The following is a 21,091-nucleotide window of genomic DNA, read 5'->3' on the forward strand; positions in this document are numbered from 1 at the left end:
TCTTGATGTGTTATTTGATCTTTTTTTTTTTGGTTGACTCTTGGTGTACAGTTCAAGTTGAAGCATTCAGTGGATTGATAGTTTTTCTCTGTGTACTTTGATTATTGAGTTATAAGGAATTTCCAGTCTGCTTTCTAGATTCAGAGTTTTAAATGTCAGTTTATGTTTTTTTCTTTTCGGCTTTTATTTCTTTAATGAACGAGATAATGGTGGGTTGAAAACGAAATATCTTTCTCTATGGTTTCTATTTTTTTCTTTTTAGTTTGAGAGAGAGAGAGTGAGTGAGTGAGTGAGAGAGAGTGAGTGAGTGAGAGAGAGTGAGCAAAGGATGCATGTGTTTAAAGGTATTTCACATTAAGGATGCCATACTGCTTTCCTTTTTCTCTATCAGATGCTGTTTGTACATCATGTACCTGAGTCATTTCTCACACACGTATCTATGTCAGATGCGATGCGAGTCATTTCCCACACACGTATCTATGTCAGATGCGAACATGTGTAACATTTCCTTTTTCTTTAAATGGTGTTAGTATGTGTATGAGACCTGTTTTTCGCACTCGTATCTATATTAGACACAAATGCATATATTTAGGTATGTGTAACATAGACAATGATAAATCTATTTGGGCACTTGCTATTATCTGGTTTCTTAAAAGTTATTTTAAATGTTGAGCTTTAAAAATTGTCCATTTTGTACTTTTCAGACCCTAATTTCTGTTCTTCAAAATCACAATATTTGGAGTTGTCTTTAGACTCCAAATTCTTGGAAGAATAACCCCGCTTGTTCAGGGTTTGCAATTCGGATAATGATTTTATACTTAGTCTGAACGCACTCCAGATGGATACAAAAGGACAAACAGTGTTTTTTCAAACCAATATGGAAAAATCTAATACCGTTATACCAAGGTCTATGGCTTAGTCACAAATAAAAGTCCTTGAAAAGTGGTATCTACACTGTGAAAACCGACAGTCTAGAACCCCAATAAATAGAGAACCGGAACAAATAATAGAATACCCAGATGGGGATATAGAAATACAATTCAACTCGAATAGACGAACCCAAATAAATATTTCTGAAACCCCTTCTAGAAATCCTTCAAGATGCTCTACTTCCTCTGTTCCGCGGTCAGAACATGAGCAAACCCACAGAAGACCAATAGTCGAAGGACTGACTAGAACTAATAGTCAAGTACAACAACCAGTATATAGAATATATGAACCTGGTTCCCCAGATAAAGAACCAACACCTTCTGATTTAGATTTTAATATTCTTACCCTTCAAAAGGAAGAAAAATTTAAAGAAAGGATCAAACAGGACTTTTTGTCCGATGAAAATAAGAAAATCAGAGACTGGTATCTGGTGGAATTTCCCTAAGAATTATTGGATGTTCTGCATAAAAAATTCAATAAATTTATATTAAAACATAAAAAGAATATAAAATTCTTTGATTGGTTAAGATACATCTTAAAGGAGAAAGAGATCGAAGTTCCAGAGTTTGATCTCAATACTTTTGAGAGTCAATATCAAACCTTTTGTACTACACAAGGGCAAGAACTGAACTCTATTCATCCTCCTGAAAAAAATCTTCAGATGAAATGAAAATCAGAAGATAAATCTGAGGCTCAAGCTTCATCTTATAAAATTACCCCAAAAAACAATGATCACCACACCTATAAAATAGATGCAATCCCGGATATAATTGAGCAAAATAATTATACTAATATATGTTTACAAACCATTGGAAGACAGACAACCAGGATTGAAAATATGATGAATAAACCTCAGGATAAGAAGACGGATCATAAGTCTGAGGGAAAGAAAGCTTTATTGTTCAAACCTCCCCAACTATCAATAAAGAACAATTTAGTCTTCAAGGAATAAAAAAGAAAGATGAAAATAAAGAATTGGTGGATGAGCTAATCAAAAAATTAGCAAAGTTAAATATAAAAAAAAAAAGGAGTAACTTTTAAGACTAGTTCTGATCAAGGAGCTATGGTTCTTCAAGAAGAATCTTTTTCCAATAACGAACTTAATGAAATAGAACAAGCTTTCAAGACTAAAAGCCTTGAAATAAATAGAATAGATTATGGAAAAAAGTTTAGGCCTACTTCTCAGACAATGATGTATTATCCTAGGCCTACTCATGTAGATCTCCAGTTTGAGGAAGATTTAATTACCAGCTCTATATCTTATTCTGGAAGATCCATTGTAAATTGGAATATTGATGGAATGTCTGAAAATCAGATTCTTGATTTAATGAAACATATGACCATGTACGCAACTGCGTATAAAATAAGTGGAAACCAAGACCAAGAAATAGCCAAAGCCATCATTTGTGGATTTACAGGATGACTATGAGGATGGTGGGATTTCCATATGGAAGAAAATACAAAAAATGAAATATTAACTGCCACCAAACAATGGGCAATTAAAATGAGTTTGGGCAAGATATAATAAATAATGAGAGTGATGCAGTCAGTACTTTAATATATACTATTACTCTGCACTTTGTGGGAAGTACTACATTACTCGATGCTAGATCAAAAGACCTTCTTTCTAATCTCAGATGCCCAACACTATCCCATTATAAATGGTATGAAGATGTGTTCTTCTCCATACTCTTTTCTAAAGAAGATAGTAAATCCGATCACTGGAAAGAAAAATTCATTTCTGGTTTACCCCATCTTTTTGTCGAGAAGGTGAAGACACGATTAAAAAATAAACATGGAGGAATAATCCCATGTTCTTTATATACATTGGGTGAGTTATCAGCCGAAATTTGTGCAGAAGGCCTTGCCCTCTGTACAGATCTAAAGCTAAAAAGACAGCTAGAAAAACAGAGAATGACTGGAAGAAAAGAGTTAGGAAATTTTTGTGAACAATTTGGATTTAATACTCTGTATTCTTCTAAAGATTCTAATAGAAAAAGATATAAAAATAGAAAATATAGCAGCAAGCCAGGATCCAATAGAAATACTGATAAACAAAAATTTTCTAAGAAATTTTTCCCCAAGAGTAATTTTAAAAAGGCCAGGGGAAAAAAAAGAATCTCTGTTTGCTATAATTGTGGTAAGGTAGGACATTATAAAAATAAGTGCAGAATCAAAAAGAAAATAGATGTTTTACAATTAGATGATAATATTAAAGATCAACTGTTTAATAAACTGCAAATTAATGAGGAATCTTCTGATAATTCTTCTGATTCTGAATTAGAGATGCTAACTGGAGAAATAGAAAATGACGATTAATCCTTAGTAGTTCTGACTCATATGATAATAATATTGATGCTTCTTATTTTTGCAACACCCATGCCAAAGAAGAAAATTTGATTATAGATATAATTGATAAAATAACTAATCCTGAGATTAAGCGGAAAGCTTTATATAAAAATAGCCAAAATGAATAAAAACCCCTCTCCTCCTCTAGTTCACACTCAAGAGGACTATAGTTTTGCCAAAATTCTTAGAAGGGTTGAGGACAAAAATAATGGTCCCAAAGAACCTTCTATCTCTGAATTGAGGCAGGAAATAAATGAAGTCCGTAATGAACTAATAAGCCTAAAAAATAGAACACAGATTATAGAGTTAGCCTCTAACCCTGTTGAAGATAGCCATGTTAATACAGATAATGAGATAGAATTTAATAATATTATAAATAATTATAAAAATCCTCTGCCCCTTACGAAAGAAGAATTTCTCCCTAAAATAGTTAAGGATGAACCAGAATCCTCCAATACAACACAAGATTGTAATTACATTAATCTTCTTGACAAAATAATTACTAAAAAATGGTTCACTATGATAAAAATAATAGTTCAAAAAGAATATAGTTTTCAAACCCTTGCTGTAATAAACTCATGAGCAGATTTAAATTGTATAAATGAAGGATTGGTCCCTACTAAATATTTTAGTAAGACCACTCAAGTCTTAAACACAACAGATGGCAGTAAGATGATCATAAACTATAAACTATCAAATGCTGCAGTATGCAATAATGACAGTTGCTTTGAGTTCCCCTTTATTATGGTAAAAGGATTAAGCCAATCTGTCATTCTGGGAACTCCATTTCTAAATATGTTTTACCCAATAAAAATCGATAATACTGGAATTGAAGCAAACATAGAAGGACATGATGTGAAATTTGAGTTTTTTGAAAAGCCAAAAACTCGAGAAATTAATAATATAAGAGAGAAAATTTCTAATAAAGAAAATTTCTTATATTTCATTTAAGAAGAAATAAAATATAAAACAATAGAGACTAAATTTCTACTTCCTGAAAAATAAAAGGGTAATAGAAACCCTCAGAAAAAATATTGAGACAGGGATATGTGCTAAAATTCCACATGCCTTTGGAATAGGCAAAAACATATTGTTCACCTGCCCTATGAAGCTAATTTTCATGAAGAGAAAATTCCTACCAAAGTTAGACCAATCCAAATGAATCCCAGGCTTCTGGAAATATGTAAAAAAGAAATTGTTGATTTACTTCAGAAAAAGCTTATTAGAAAAAACTCCTCTCCTTGGAGCTATTCAGCATTCTATGTGGAAAAAGCTTTTGAAATAGAAATGAGGGCTCATCTATTGGTTATAAATTATAAACCACTTAATAAATCTTTACGATGGATAATATATCTCATTCCCAATAAAAGAGATCTGTTAGATAGACTTGTTAATGCTTGTATCTTTTCTAAATTCAATCTAAAGTCTGGATATTGGCAGATCCAAATTGTTGAAGAAGATCGTTATAAAATTGCTTTCAATGTTCCTTTCGGACAATATGAATGGAATGTTATGCCATTCGGGCTAAAAAATACCCCTTCACAATTTCAAAACATCATGAATGATATTTTCAATCCCTATGCTAAATTTATGTTTGTCCATATTGATGATGTCCTAGTGTTTTTTGAAATTCTAGAACAACATATAAAACATATAAATATTTTTGTCTAAGCAATCAAAGTAGCTGGGTTGGTAGTTTCTGCCAAAAAGATTAGTCTTTGTCAAACAAAAATAAGATTTTTAGGGCACAATATTTTCCAAGGAAGAATAATTCCTATTGATAGAGCTATTAAATTTGCCAATAAATTCCCAAATGTGATCAAAGACAAAACTGAGCTCCAGAGATTTTTGGGTTGTCTTAATAATATTGCCGATTTTTATAAAAATTGAGCTATTGATGCTAAACCATTATTTCAAATATTAAAAAAGAATCCTCATGAATGGACGGAGGTGCATACTTCAGAAGTAAAAAAAATAAAAATAAAGGCTAAAGAGTTACCCTGTCTTATACTCTCCGACCCTACAGCTTTTAAAATAATTGAGTGTGATGCTTCAGAGAAAAGGTTGGGAGGAATATTAAAACAAAAATTTCTAATACTAAACATTTGGTTTGTTTTACTTCCCGAGTCTGGAATATGACCCAACAAAATTAATCCACTGTTAAAAACGAACTCATTGCTATTGTCCACTGTATTACTAAATTTCAGAGTAATATACTCAATCAAAAATTTCTCATTCGAACCGATTGTAAGGCTGCAAAAGACATACTCTTTAAAGATGCCAAAAACCTTGTCTCCAAACAAATTTTTGCTCGATGGCTAGGTATTCTCTCTTCCTTCGAATTTGAGATTGAACTTATTAAAGGCAATACTAATTACCTTCCTGATTTTTTAACTCATGAGTTTTTGCAGGGGGGACAGGAGGAGTTTGAGTTTAGCAAAAAAGAAAAAGATGGAAATAGTTCCAATACCAAATAAATCCTTAGCAACATCTTCATCACCAATAACCCCAAACCAAATAATAAAAAAACAAGCTCAAGAAATTACTTTTTCTCCTGAACCAATACCTATAGCTATAAATACAACAAGATAAAAGAGCAAGTTCATTGAAACCTCTTTCATAACTACTACTGTAATAGATGATATTCATAAAGACAAAGACCTATGGGAAGTAGCCGCTATACATATGAGAAACTATTTGCACCCATAAAATGGAGAGAAAAGCCGAGAATGGTATGAAACTATTTTTCTTGAAACCGAATATGTTACTATAGTCCATTTTTATAAAAATAATACCAATATAATAGCATATTCTAAGTTTCAAATAAGAATATATATATATATATATATATATATATATATATATAAGAAATGATGGGATTAGCCCATTAGCTCATATGAACATATAAGTCCAACGTCCTATATTGAATCGGGACCAATATGACGATCACGGATGTCTGGTAGTGTTTGAATTTTAATGTTTTTTCTACAAATTCAAATTACTTGAAATTTTAGTTATGTATTCATAAAAAATAAATGAATCTTCGAAAAATATCAAAAAAATATTTTACATAAAATAAATTGACCAAAATACCCCCTAAACATTTCAGGGGTATTTTGGTTATTTTATTTTTATGAATAATTTGTTTTATATTTTTATTAGGTGTGCCTTTATGAGAAGAACATACACCTAAAATTTCAAGTAGTTTGGATTTGTAGAAAAATAAAATAAAATTCAAGTACTACTAGACATATGTGATCATCAGATCGGTCCAGATTCAATCTAAACCATTAGGCTTATATATTCATATGAGCTAGTGGGCTAATCCCACATTCTTCCTATATATATATATATATATATATATATATATATATATATATATATATATATATATATATATATATATATATATATATATCTCCCTACACATTATTTTTCTCTCAATATCTCGATATCTCTCTCCCTAAACATAAAAATTTATCATTTCTCTTTGGGCACATTTGGTACATATATATATATATGTTCTCCCTACACATTATTTTTCTCTCAATATCTCGATATCTCTCTCCCTAAACATAAAAATTTATCATTTCTCTTAGGGCACATTTGGTACATATATAATACTTCTAAAAAAATATTTTCACATGAAGAAACTCACTCATATGGTTAGAGGCACATTTGGTTTACCTAAAAACATTTTTCGCGTGAAAAAAATATATGTGTGGTTAAGTGTGGGAATTTTTCACACCAATTAGCCCCGTGTATGTTTTCACACCAATTGGCAATAAATTGTGTCAAATATTCCGATACCTAACCAATATGAAATATTTTTATGCAAACCGAATGTGCTCTAGGTATGAGAGTTTTTTCGCATAAATCGGTTCCAGTGCATTTTTCAAACCAATTAATAGCCAATGGATATGGAAAGACTCTCACATCCAATCATGTAACAGAGTTTTTTGCACGTAAAAATATTTTCACTTAAGTAATCTTACGTATACCAAACCTTCCATTAAAATCATTATAAAAACTCTTTATATCAGTATATTTTTATTTTAGGAAAATAGTTTGATATGGATGCATGCCTATCAAAATAAATACAGCCCCACTTTATACCTCATTGAAAAATTGCAAATCAAGCATTAGAAAATCTTTATGACGATTATCTTGCCTTGAACATTATAGTTGTGGAAAAGAAAAAAAATTCAAATTTTAAAAATATAATAATTGTAATAAATTATCTAGACCGTAATTTCGTTTTAAAAATAAATGGTCATAGATCTGCATATCTATACCATTTTTTGAGTTTTGAATTTAATTGTCGTTTTGAAAATTGGTTTTAAAGTCATTATAGAGATTTCCGTAAAGTTACTTGTAGATGAGGATTTGAGGCGAAGCTTTATTTTGCTTTCATATACAAAAAAAAAAAAAAATTATATAGAGCCAAGGCTCTAAACAATCTAATTAGAGTCTACCTCAAAATTTTTACTAGAAAAAGGTGTTTTGATGCTCAAATATCATCAAACTGATCATCTCGGCATCAACGTGCGTGGATATGAGAAAAAATGGGTTTCAAGTTTTGAAAATTGTGCCTCTTGTAATACATTTTGAGACCATCAATTTTTAAGATTTTTAAGTTTTCATAGATTTGTTCGATCTACACTCTTATTGAAATTTTAAAATTTATAATTAAATATAAAAATACATTTTAAAGTTACCACAAAAATTTTCAATATCAAAACTACATTTCTCGACACGGTTTGAAAGTGCAGTTTACTTTAATTGTTTAGGGCCTCGGCTCTATACAAACCGCACCCTTATTTAATAGGAATCTGTCTCTGCACCCAATTTCTGTCCATGCTTCTCCTCTCTCTCCTAGGCATAGTTTCTCTCTCTAGTTTTTTTCTCCACCTCTCTCGCTCTCTCTCTACAATATAATGGCACCGACTCTTCACCCTATTCCCTCTCAATCAAGAAACCGACTGTTTCTCTCGCTTTTTCTCTGACACCGGGAAACTCGAAAACCCAAAATTCGACGGCGTTTTTCAACCGGGAAAACCTAGGTCTTCCTCTTACTCTTTTCTCAATCATGGCGGTCTCTGTAATGGTGGAACCTAAAACCCTAGACCTGCGATCTGAGCCTCCTCCAGTTCTCTCTAAATCTGAACCCCATCTTCACTCTGATTCAGAGGAAGACGATCTTTATAGTCGCCTCAAGTCGCTGCAACGCCAGCTCGAATTCATCGATATTCAAGAAGAGTATGTGAAAGATGAGCAGAAGAACCTCAAGAGAGAGCTTTTGAGGGCTCAGGAAGAGGTAAAGAGGATACAGTCTGTTCCCTTGGTTATAGGCCAATTCATGGAGATGGTGGACCAGAACAATGGAATTGTTGGTTCAACTACTGGTTCTAATTATTATGTAAGGATACTGAGCACCATTAATCGCGAGCTTTTAAAGCCTTCAGCCTCTGTGGCTTTGCATAGGCATTCAAATGCTCTCGTTGATGTGCTTCCTCCTGAGGCTGATTCAAGTATCTCTCTTCTAGGGCAGTCTGAGAAGCCTGATGTCACGTATAATGTGAGTTTTTTGTCTTAATTGTTTGGTTTTTCTTCTGTATTTTGACCCCTAGGATTTCCATATTTATCGGGAAGGAATTGTCTGTATATTGATTGTCTTCATTGATGTGATCAATTCTAGGGTTGCAATTGTTTTTCTCAATATGTAATTTTTTTTGTTCTTGTTGTTTGTGTATGAAGATTGGCATTTTCTAGGAGGAATTTCTTTATTCGTATGTTGTTTTTGTGTATTTTTGATCTCTAGGGTTTGCATTTTTCTGGTTAACTAGTTTAGTTCTTGTTTTTAATGTGTATATTAACTCCCAGGGTTCTCAGTTCTTCTTTTGATAAGTAATAATTTCATTGAACTAAGAGCAATTCATGAGCTACAAATAGGTGACCAAAGCCCCTTCATGGCTTTCAAGACTTTTCTCAGTTACATGGATATTATGTAAAGTTGTAAACTATCAGCCTAGGGCTTCATCGGAAAAGAATAAAGAACAGGGTTTGCAATGCTCCTGTTTATTCTGTTACATTTTGATTTTTTGTTAGTTTCTAATTTTTAGTTTTAACACTCAGATAGGGTTTGTAGTGATGATGTACAATAGCCTTACATTGGAATGTAATTGTGGTTTAGGTTTTAATTTATGGGTTTTGTATATCGGAGATGCTAGGGCATTGAGATTTCCCATCTAGCTTCTCTAAAACCCATTGAGCGTTTCTGTGGAAGTTTTTTGTGTGATTACACTTGCCTCTGATGTACCTTTTAATATGGTCTTTAGGGAAATGTCACATGCAGTATGATCTTTAAGGAAATGTCAGTATTCCCAATATTTAGATTCTATCTAAATTTGCCCTCTCTGGTCAGGAAAAGATATGTGATCAAATCTCTTGGGCTATGATGGAGTTGTTGGATGGATCAGGATTACTTATATCATAAATCTCTTATCCCCAAACCATACTGCTTTTGTCACTATCGGGTAGATTCTTGATGATGTCCTCATTGTGCATGAAGTGTCTAGAGAAAAGCTCCCTCTCTAAGCTGAATCTAGAGAAAGCCTTTGACCATGTCGACAGGTGGGGGGTGCAGTAGAATTTTGCATCTAATGGGCTTCAGATCCAAATACAGGAAGTGGCTTCCAGGTCCTAGGCGCATTTCTCAATCCTAATTAATGGCTCCCGATAAGGATTTTTGCCATCCTCTTGGAGCCTCAGGCAAGGGAACCTTCTATCCCCTCTTCTCTTTGCAATAGTGGTTGAAGTCTTCAATAGATCCATAGTCGTCGAAGTCTTCACTAGGGAGGGATGTTTTTGGGCTTCTTCTCCTCTCATCATGGTCTCACCACCATATCCCACCTCTTTATATGCAGATGATACTCTGGTTTTCCTAGATGCATCCCTACAGGAGGTCGACTCTTCTTTCACTGTCTGATCTAGCTACAGTTCTCAGGTTTAATATGCAAAAACTAAACTCATGGGGCAGGCTTGGACCATGAGAAATTGCAAGTGTTACCACAAAGGTTGGGAGTGGTACAGGACCATTCCAAGCAAATTCCTGGCATACTCTTATCAAGTCCTCATTGTTAATATAAACTAGTGTTTCAGATGCCCATGCCCCTCTTCCACATGACTGTAATGGTGTCCGAAAAACTAGAATAGCTCATGATTTGGAATGGTAGCTCAGCGACAAACAAATTCCATTTGATTAAATGGGACCAAGTCTGCTTGCTTAAGTCCGTTGGCGAGTTGGGGTTTTGAAATGTACAATTATCAATACTGCTTTTCTTGGCAAATTGTGGTCATGGTTTGCCACCAATCAAGACCACCTCTGGGGAGCAGTGATTGAAACAGATATGGAACCGATGGATCTGGTTGGCTTCTCAAGGGTATCGGGTGCTTGGAGTGCGATTAGACAGCTTAATTTCAGTTTTTCAGCTTTTTCACATTGGGATTCCACTGTGAAAAAATTGAAAAGAAGCTCACCATTTGGATGCATCACTTACTGTCTTTTAGGGGTCATATTACTCTTATCAAGTCCACATTGTTAATATAAACTAGCGTTTCAGATGTCCTTCGTCCACATGACTGTAATGGTGTCCCAAAAACTAGAACAACTCATTATTAAACATGGTAGCTCTGCAACAAACAAATTCCATGTGATTAAATGGGACCAGGTCTGCTTATGCAAGTTGGTTGGCGAGTTGGGATTTTGATATCTACACATTACCAATACTTCTCATCTTGGCATTTTGTGGTCGTCTTTTGCCACCAATCAAGAGCACCTGTGGGGAGCAATGATTGAAAACAGATATGGAACTGGTGGATCTGGTTGGCTTCTCAAGGGTATGGTGCTTGGAGTGCGATTAGGCAGCTTAATTTTAGTTTTTCAGTTTTTTCACAATGGGATTCCATTGTGAAAAATTTGAAAAGGAGCTCACCACTTGGATGCGTCACATACTTTCTTTTATTACGCTTATCAAGTCCACATTGTTAATTTAAACTAGTGTTTCAGATGTCCCTCTTACACATGGCTGTAATGGTGGCCCAAAAACTCGAACAACTCATGATTTGAAATGGTAGCTCTGCGACAAACAAATTCCATGTGATTAAATGGGACCAGGTTTGCTTACGCAAGTTGGCTGGCTGGTTGGGGTTTTGAAATCTACAAATTACCAATGCTGCTCTTCTCGGTAAATTGTGGTCGTGTTTTGCCACCAATCAAGAGCACATGAGGGGAGAAGTGATTGAAAAAGATATGGAAAGATCTGGTGGGCTCCTCAAGGGTATTGGGTGCTTGGAGTGCGATTAGGCAGCTTAATTTCAGTTTTTCAGACTGCACGTCCTCCAAATCTGGGAATTGTACTAGGTTATGGAGAGACCTTTGGCTTGGCAATCAACCCCTAGGCCTTACATTCTCAGCCCTCTTCTGTACTGCCATAAACAGCGATGCTACCATTGCTTATCATGTGCGCAGCAAACTGGTCTGGACTCTTATTTGACCAGGCCTCACCTGGATTGAGGAATCTCAACTTGTCTCCCTTCTGACCCACCTCATTCCTTCTTACCCCTCTGGGATCTAGACAAAACCATCTTAAATCTGGACTCACTCCTAAAATTGTATGTTCTCCATTTATTCGTTCTTTAAGACGTTGTCCAGAAGAGCTAGATACCAGTTACAGCAAATAGAGCATGGCTTTCTCGGCCCCACCCAAGATTTAAGCCTTCACTTAGTTTGCCTTCCTGCAATAGGCTCTCATTGTTGACAAGATCAAACGACGAGAGATGCCACTTGCAAATAGGTGCATCATGTGTGGGCCTGATGAGGAGTCTAATCTTCATCACTTGCTGCTTTGCCCACAAATCGCCTTAATTTGGACTCGTTTCCTTCACCTCTTTTGACTGAGCGGGGTTTCGCCATCATTGGTCGTGGAACCCTGTATTAGGTACCCCTCGCAGCACCCAGGCGATTGCTATGGTGCATTTCAGGCGATAAACTGATCCATTTGGCTTGAAAGAAACTGATGGGTATTTGATAATTCTTCCTGCATTTCCGTCATCATCCAATCGCACCTAAACTATCATACCTTGGGTTTCCTCAAACAAACTATTTTTAGCAGTTTCTTGTCCTTGGACTTCCGTACTCATTGGCAGCCCTTCAGCATATCATTTGTTCTTCATTATTGTCATCTCCAGATCCTCTGTTTGCCTTTTCTTTGGTCGTAGAAGTCTGTAAATAGCACTATTTGATTCACTACCACGTCAGATGCCAGGCGATTTCTATGGCACATTTATATTCAGGTGATAATGTAGTCCATTTGGCTTGAAAGAAACTGATGGGTACTTGATAGTTCCTCCTCTCGCATTCCCGTCATCATCCAACTGATTATTTTTATTATTGTATTTTGGGCTTCCTCGAACAAATCATTCGGTAGCTTCTAGTCCTCGGACTTTTGTAATCATTTCCCACTCCTTTTTCCAACTCTAGGTCCTCTGTGTGGATGGCCCCTAGCCAAGGTGGCATAAAATTAAACTTTGATGGAAGCGCCTATTGAAACCCTGTCCTGGCAGGCTTCGGCAGTTTATTTCATACCCACAATGGGGATGCCATTCTCTCCTCCTGTCCAGTTTACTCTGCGGTGCCTCACCCATTGAGTCCCTAGGGTTTCTGCACAGCCTTTCCCTCTTCAACAGAGACTGGGGGTCTTTGATATTCATTGAAGGCGATCCTCCTATCTTTATTTCATGGGCCAGCAAGGGCTGCCCTGTGCTACAGGAGACTAGAGAACATCTTAGAGCAGATCTGTCATTTGAGCCAAGGTCTCTACGTCACCTTTCAGCACACTTGGCGTGAAACGAACTCCGTGGCTGACACCCTTGTCCTCTGAGGGGTCTCCCTGCCCTCTATCCATTACCACCCATCCCCTTTCGACTAGATGCTTCCAACTTGGCCCCTGTTGCATACACCTGGTGCCATTTTGTACTTGTGTTCACCCTGGTGCCACATTTTTGTAGCCCTTTCTATAATTCCATGTGCTAGGTGGTGTCATCCACCCTGCCAAATTGCACAAGTTTACAGTTTTAATGCGATTCAGTTACTCATCAAAAAAACTAATGTCATCCGCATATCCTCGATCCCTCATATTGCTCTATTCTCCTGTATTTCTCCTAACTTATCGCATTCATTTACTTCCCCTCCACTATTAGAGTTGTAAGCATAAACTACTTACTTTTTGTCTTGGTGGAGTCAGAAATCCTGAAGGTCCAAGGGAGACCTTCAGGAACTAATCCATCTCCATCCATACCAAGATAACCTACATCAGAAGGTCCAGGATTCTTATGATATGTACATCAAGTTGAGCTTTAATTCTATAGTTGGGTATTGTAATTTTGTTTAGTGCAATCTTCCTCATCATTTGAAAAAATAGTAGTCAAACATGGTCCATGTTTTGAGTGGATGCCGAGGTACAGTCTTAAGGGGCATGCGGAAGTGCTTCATGTGGGATTTCCTAGGTACGTGTATACGTGTTTGTGTGTCTATCATTCCAAACCTTGCCTTTTCATTTTTTTTATTTTTTTTTATTTTTTTATTCTTAACTGCTCTTGTTGCGTAGTGTTCATGAGATTGTGGATACATAATCCTTTGATTGAACATGTGTTTCCTCACATCCATGATAATTTTCTACTTTCTTGATGATATTCCTCAAAATATTGCTAAAGTGCAAATCCTCTAAATTACACACTTTTGTTTTTGGAAGGTCCAGGGAACCATCCACAAAATAATTCTAGGAAGGAAGAGATTCCAGATCGTCTTGCATAGGCATTTTTATAAATTGAGGCACAACTTTTTTCATTCACTAGATGTTTATCTTTGTGCTGCTGCTAACAGTTAGTAAATATGCCCTATATAGTATTTCTTAGCTGTTGGGCATAGGGTTGTGATTGGGGTCACTGAGTTCATTGGTATATATGTATGGTCTAAATTCTAATCAATAAAGTCCATAACTAAGGAACACATGGAGATGCACTCAAGAACTTGTAAAGATACAGGAAGTGTAGAAATTCGTGAAGTAAGAAATTTTGTACTATCAATAAAGAATAAGTTTGTTCCATGGAGGAGTTTCTAAGGGTTATGGAATATTTTAGAAAATATAGAATAGAAGAGGCCTTTAGGACTGGGTGGTCAGGATTTATTTTTTTTTGGGGGGTTGGCGTGGGGTTGCAACATCGTGTTTTTCTGTTTCCTACCTAAAGTATGTCATAAAAGGACTTGCTACAGACTGTTTTGGGTTTCTGAAGAAGTCTAAAAGATGAGTAAGTTTTTGGATGAAAATATTCTGGGAGGAATAATTTGGAAGTTAGATCTGGTTTCTGATTGTCAAACCTTAGAGTTCCTTTATGCTGTGGTTGATAATGGGAAGGCGTGGTTTTGGAAACTGCATTTTCCCAAAGAATGGAAATGGCCTCTTCCATGGCCCTTCATGGAAGCTGCCATTTCCTCCTTTCAACGTTGTTTTGCTTGCCATGGGATACTGTGGCTTTCAAAAAACATGTAGTACTTCCCATAATCAAACTGGGACGTAATACAGTTTTAGGATGTGGCAGTTTCCAAAACTGCTGCTTCCAGAAATTGAAACGCCCCCTTAGGGATTCCAAACAACGGAAGAGCTTCTCCAATCGAGACTCGAGAGAATTTCTCATTTCGGTGGCCTATAATGTTTGGTTTGAGTGAAAAGAAATCCAAGAGAGCTGCTAATGTTTGCTATTACTTGAATAAATATTGTGAGCTAAATGGGTTGTGAAAGAAAGCCAGTGGAGATAAGTCTATTTTGGAGATTTTATAGGTTTTTTTACGGGCGAGTTTTGATCAAGGCCTTATTGCATGCCGTTCTATCAATATGGCATTCTGTTACTGGTACTCTTAAGCGTACACTATTATCTGGGTATTAAGTAATCGTTATAGGCATTCTTGATTTTCTTGTTGCTGTCAGCTCCATTTAAACCACTTGCTACAAATTTGATAGCACTTTTTTCAGAAGGTGATATGTGGCCCACCTTATACAATGACCTGCTATTTTTGCATATACCATTTCTTCCAACCCATCACTGGCATTGTTCCCCTGTAATCCAATTTATGATTGGTGTTTCAGTTCATGCCAAGTTTTTCTGGTAATGTATCTTGTTTATATTTAGTTTTAGTTTTATTTTAATTTTAAATGCCTGAAGTATGGCCGATCTTTAACATTTTCAATGTGGGCATGATATTTTTCAGAAGTTTGCAACTTATTGTGATGTATTACGGTCAGGGTTTGGGTACTTGCTCCTGATGTTTCTTTTATTTGGATTATGAATGTGATTAGGGTGTTATGTGTTTGACATTATGATTTTGTTTGACATTATGAGATATTACTTGTTTTACAATTTTGGGGTTTGGAGAGTTTTGAGCTTTGAACTAAGGGAGAATTTAATTCTCGTCTTTAAGAGACTTGTATAATGAAATTTGTGGTTGCCTTATTTTGTCTGCCAGTGCCAAATATTTTTAAACCTTCTTGAAAACCATGGGTTTTTCTTTTTCCTGGGAAGCTGTTGACTTGTAGTAAGAAAATAAAAGGAATTACAAGGTAAGAATTTTCACCCATAGCGTGGGTGAAGTGTACATGAACCCCTAAAGGGGCGCTTTACATTAAAAGGCTAAGAAGAAATGCATGTACAATATAAAAAACAGGTGGTGTGCAAGCCCCCAAGGGCTGTGTGAATTATAGCCATTAGGATGGGTGACTATGCTTGAGTGAGGGCTTGAAAACTGTGGTATTTTGGATATAGTAATGATCGAAGCACATCAAGATGTTATTGTTTGAAACTTCGAACTCAAAGATGATATGCTATGTTTCCTGGAGTTTTCAAAGTCAAATAAAAATGTGCTTGGAACTTACTATAATTAGATTTGGTGGACTCTTTTTCAGCAAAAAAATGTGCTTGCAACAATTGCAGTTCATGTAGTGCAAATGTCTGAAACACATCCTGAATCCTTTTAAACCACCAATTTTGGAAGAGAAAAAAAACTCTGTTATTTTTAAACTTGAAGAGCTAGTTGGATTTTGATGTTTCGATAATATATGCCTGTCTGTTGTGTAAATGTTCCTGCTATTGTTTGATTTGTGTGACAGATTTTGCAAAATAAATTGGTTGCAATTTAATTTTTTCGTGATGGTGTAGGATATTGGAGGCTGTGACATACAAAAGCAAGAAATTCGTGAGGCTGTCGAGTTACCATTGACACATCATGAGTTATATAAACAAATTGGTATCGACCCGCCTCGTGGTGTTTTGCTCTATGGCCCCCCTGGTACTGGGAAAACCATGCTTGCCAAGGCTGTGGCCAATCACACAACAGCAGCTTTTATTCGTGTCGTTGGTTCTGAGTTTGTTCAGAAGTATCTTGGTGAGGTAAGTTGAACTTTTATTGTTCTCCTTTGTTAAATAAAAAGAATGTTATTCAAGAGTGAATTAAGCAGAACATTTGTCCGAAACCTAAAATTCAGTTTTGATCCACAGTTGATATCAAATCATATTTTAAATGTTGAAGCTTGCATTTTTTTCCTTACTCTTCCTTAATTAAGTTGGATTGGTCTTTATATTTAGGGTCCAAGGATGGTCCGTGATGTTTTCCGTTTGGCCAAAGAAAATGCACCTGCCATTATATTTATTGATGAAGTGGATGCCATAGCAACTGCACGTTTTGATGCACAAACTGGAGCTGACAGGGAAGTGCAACGTATTCTCATGGAGCTTTTGAATCAGGTGGGCTGATAGAAATAGGGTGGTAGAAAAAACACTTGAAAAATGACCGGAGAAATCCTGATTTTCATGTGTTTGTCACCATCTCTCTCTCTCTCTCTCTCTCTCTCTCTTTTATCAAGTTGTCGAATTATCTCTCTCTCTCTCTCATTTATCAAGTTGTGGAATTATGTGTATTTGATTGAATGCAATATGCAGATGGACGGTTTTGATCAGACGGTGAATGTGAAGGTGATAATGGCAACCAATAGGGCAGACACCCTGGACCCTGCTCTTCTAAGGCCTGGCAGGCTTGACCGAAAAATTGAATTCCCACTGCCAGATAGGCGCCAAAAGAGGCTTGTCTTTCAGGTGAATTTGGTTTCCCTAGTCTCTGTGCCTCTAATTCCTGTCAATTTACCTGCTCAATGTGTTTTGTCTTTTTTAATTTTATTTCCGTTCTGTACATAAAGATTTTTTATTGTATGAATGAAGAAGTTTACCAACTTTCAATGTGGATTATGGAAAACCATCGTCCATTGGAATGATGGATTGTGATGGAGAGAGTGAGATCGACCATTGGAATTATGTCTTCTGCTGTGTTGTGTCTTCTCCATCCACCATTTCCATAGGAGTTACTGAATGGGCAGTGGTCTTTCTGTTGTCCTCATTGTATGAAACCAAACTAGGGATATAAGGACTGGGCTCTATGTGCTAGGTTTGTAAATTTAGTGTCACTTAGGATGGATTACCAATCTCGAGTTGTTCTCATGAGTTTATTCAGAATCTCTTCATCATCTTAGGAAACTTAGGGGTATCTTTGCCTTTTTAACTGTTGGGAACAGTGAGTGTTTGCATTTTACTGTAACTGGGAGTTTTAAGTGTGTTTCGCCAGCTAGTTTTCCATTTATCGATGTATTTTATATGTGATGGTGCTGATTTATCAGGACTCATTATATTTGGCAATTTAAGGGGATAGTGGGTAGCCAAAGCTGAGTTCTGGCTGGTATAATCTGTATTTCTTTTTTCCAAAAAGTTAACCCTTCTTTATTTTCAGGTGTGCACTGCAAAAATGAACCTAGGTGATGAAGTCGACTTGGAAGATTATGTTTCTCGACCAGACAAAATCAGTGCTGCTGAGGTAATTTCTACTCTAAATAGCTAACTGGATATGCTCTTTCTTTGACTCTGTTTTCGATTTTATATTTATATATATATGTATATGGGAAAGGCTAGCGATAGCCCACCACCTTCAGCTACAGTGTTAGCTAACGGCTTAGACTGAATTCTGGACCCGATCCAATCGTCACGATTGTATTTCGTATTTGAATTTTCATTTTTTTTCTACAAATCCAAATAACTTAAAATTTTGAGCGTCTATTCTTTAAAAATAGGATAATCTAATAAAAATATAAAAAATAATTCATAAAATATAAATTGATCAAAATACCTTTAGAAAGTTATTTTTTTAATATTTTTATTAGGGGTGCTTTGATGTGAAGAATGAATTTTTAAAATTTCAAGTCATTTGGATTTGTAGAAAAAAAATGAAAATTCAAATACGAAACGAGATCGTGACCATCAACTCATCTGGGTCGTTGGCTAACACTATAGTGGTTAGCCCATGGACTGACGCCAGCCTTTCCCCCTATATATGTATGTATATATATATAATCCAAGCCATTTCCAGGATAGTCCGCACTAGCATGTTTGATTTTGGAGTTTAAAGTGGGAACTGATCTCATCTCCTCGCGCACACACAAACTCTAGATAGACATGATAATTGTAAAACTTGTGATCACACTTCACAAACAAATGGAGATGGGCATTTTAGGGGAGATATATGAGCATAAGAACCGTTAAAATGGAATAATCCTACCGATCTCTGAGAATCAAATGGAAAAAATGAAACATAATCCTGATCCCTATAGGGCTTTCCCTGGCCCTAAACGGGCCGGGCCGGGCCAGACCAGGCCAAATGAAAAAACTGAAAAATTAAAAAGAAAATCTAAAGAACAAAAGTGAAGGGCCACCCAGGCCCTGCCCTCAAGCCAAGGAGGCTGGCCCTTGGGCCACATTTTGTGGCCCAAGCCGTATTTTTTTGGGTCCGAGCCAGGCTACAGGGCCGATTGCCACCTTTAGATTTAGCTATTACTCTAGCTAGAATCTATTATGGGGATCATAACACAATTTGTGACGTATGCTCTACTGAAACATTTACATAGGAATTGCAATGTATAAACTGCAGTATATCATGACAATGAAATTCTGAAGAAAGAGGAAGGGGAAAGAGCGTGAGGAAAATATAAGGTCAATGAATTATGAGTCGGTTTCTGAATGAACCAACGTCGCCCAATCCCCTTTGACAATTATGTGAATTTAATGTAGTATGGTGCTTTGTCATGGAAGAGGCTAAATTTAAAATTTATGAGAAGATTCATTGCTTTTCTTAAGACTACTTGGGATAAATTGAATCTCAAGAAAAAAAAAGCTGGTGAAATTTGGTTGTGGAATTTCATGTCTTCATGAACTTGTACAGATTGCTGCAATTTGTCAAGAGGCTGGGATGCATGCCGTGCGGAAGAACCGTTATGTAATATTGCCGAAGGACTTTGAGAAGGGTTATCGAACAAATGTCAAGAAACCGGATACCGATTTCGACTTTTATAGATAGGCTTGAATTCTGTGTCTTCCTTCACGGTGCTATGTTGTTTTGTTACAGTGAGCATTGAACTTTAAGTTACCTGAATGGTAAGATCTATTTGGTTATCTTTTTGTCTTCCGTTTCCAAGTTTTTCGTTGTTACAATGGTAGTTGGCAATATGTATAGCAAAACGGATGCTTATTTTTGTTAGAATTTTCTTGTGGGATAATGGTAAGCCTCTCTTTGTGTGCGCATGTGTAAAAAATGCAGTTTCGGTGCCGTAAAGCCTTGCGATAACATAAAAATATATTATTGTTCCTAATTATGAAATTTAAAAATCCAGTAAAGTGATGATCAAGCAGATCCATACACACTTGAAAGTCTTGAAAAATGGGTGGTTTAAATAATGTGCTAGAAGATAAACTATTTGTAGGACTAAAAACTTTTTCTTTTTTAATCTTTTTTTTCATGTCTATGAATCTCGAGGTCGAGATGATTGATTTGAGGGTTTTTTAGTGTGGGAGCAACCTTCTCTTAAGGGTTTTTTAGGTGCACTTTACCCATACAGCATAAGTTGATACTTTATATAAACTTTTTTCGAAAGCTTTTCTTAGTCATATTGTTATAAGGGAAAATTATTTAATACAGAGTAAGTGTAGAACTAGGTACTAAGGCTGAACATATAAGAAAATATTATGTTTTTGGTTTTTTAAAAATAAAAAATATCAAACTTTCGGTTCTTGAAAATATTGGTTCTTGAAAAATCAAAAATTTAAAAGTTTCGGCTTTTCAAAAACTGATATTGCTTGATTTCGATTTTTTAAAAACTGAAAATGAGTTTAGTATTTTTTAAAAAAATTGTTATGAAGTCCAAAAAAATAGATATCAGTAATAATCGAAAGTATTCGATATTTTGGTAATAACAGGAACTAAAACGGATATTTATGTAAATTTCTTTAAAAGTTATTTATTGTTCGGAAAATGTTTATATAGAGTCGAGGCTCTAAACAATCAAATTATAGCCCATCTAAAAATTTGCACCTTAAGAGGTTGTGTTGATGCCCAAATATATTCAAAGTGATGATCTCGACATCCAGATGCATGGACATGAAAAAAAAAGGATTTCAAGTTTTAGAAATAGTGCATCTTGTAACGGATTTTTGGACCGCTAATTTGCAAGACTTTTATAGATTTGCTCGATCTACTCTATTTTTTAAGCTTTAAATTTATAAATAAAAATAAAAATATATTTTAGGCCTATCACAAAGATTTTTAGTATTGAAACTACATTTCTCGACACTATTTGAAGGAGCGCTTTGATTGTTTTAAGGCTTTCAC

General features: G+C 35.6%; 1 protein-coding gene across 1 annotated transcript; it reads left to right on the forward strand.

Annotated features, from left to right (window-relative positions):
* Positions 1 to 8,132: 8,132 nt before the first annotated feature.
* RPT3 (regulatory particle triple-A ATPase 3) lies at positions 8,133 to 19,799 on the forward strand. Its single transcript, XM_006842523.4, has 6 exons — positions 8,133 to 8,857; positions 16,549 to 16,779; positions 16,975 to 17,133; positions 17,329 to 17,481; positions 18,167 to 18,250; positions 19,649 to 19,799. The coding sequence occupies exons 1-6, from the start codon at positions 8,369 to 8,371 to the stop codon at positions 19,781 to 19,783; spliced, it is 1,251 nt and encodes a 416-aa protein (XP_006842586.1). The 5' UTR covers positions 8,133 to 8,368; the 3' UTR covers positions 19,784 to 19,799.
* Positions 19,800 to 21,091: the final 1,292 nt, after the last annotated feature.

The sequence above is a fragment of the Amborella trichopoda genome, chromosome 8 (genome assembly GCF_054954075.1).
Source record: "Amborella trichopoda isolate Santa Cruz 75 chromosome 8, AtrichopodaSantaCruz75HAP2 v2.0, whole genome shotgun sequence".
Taxonomy (NCBI): domain Eukaryota; kingdom Viridiplantae; phylum Streptophyta; class Magnoliopsida; order Amborellales; family Amborellaceae; genus Amborella; species Amborella trichopoda.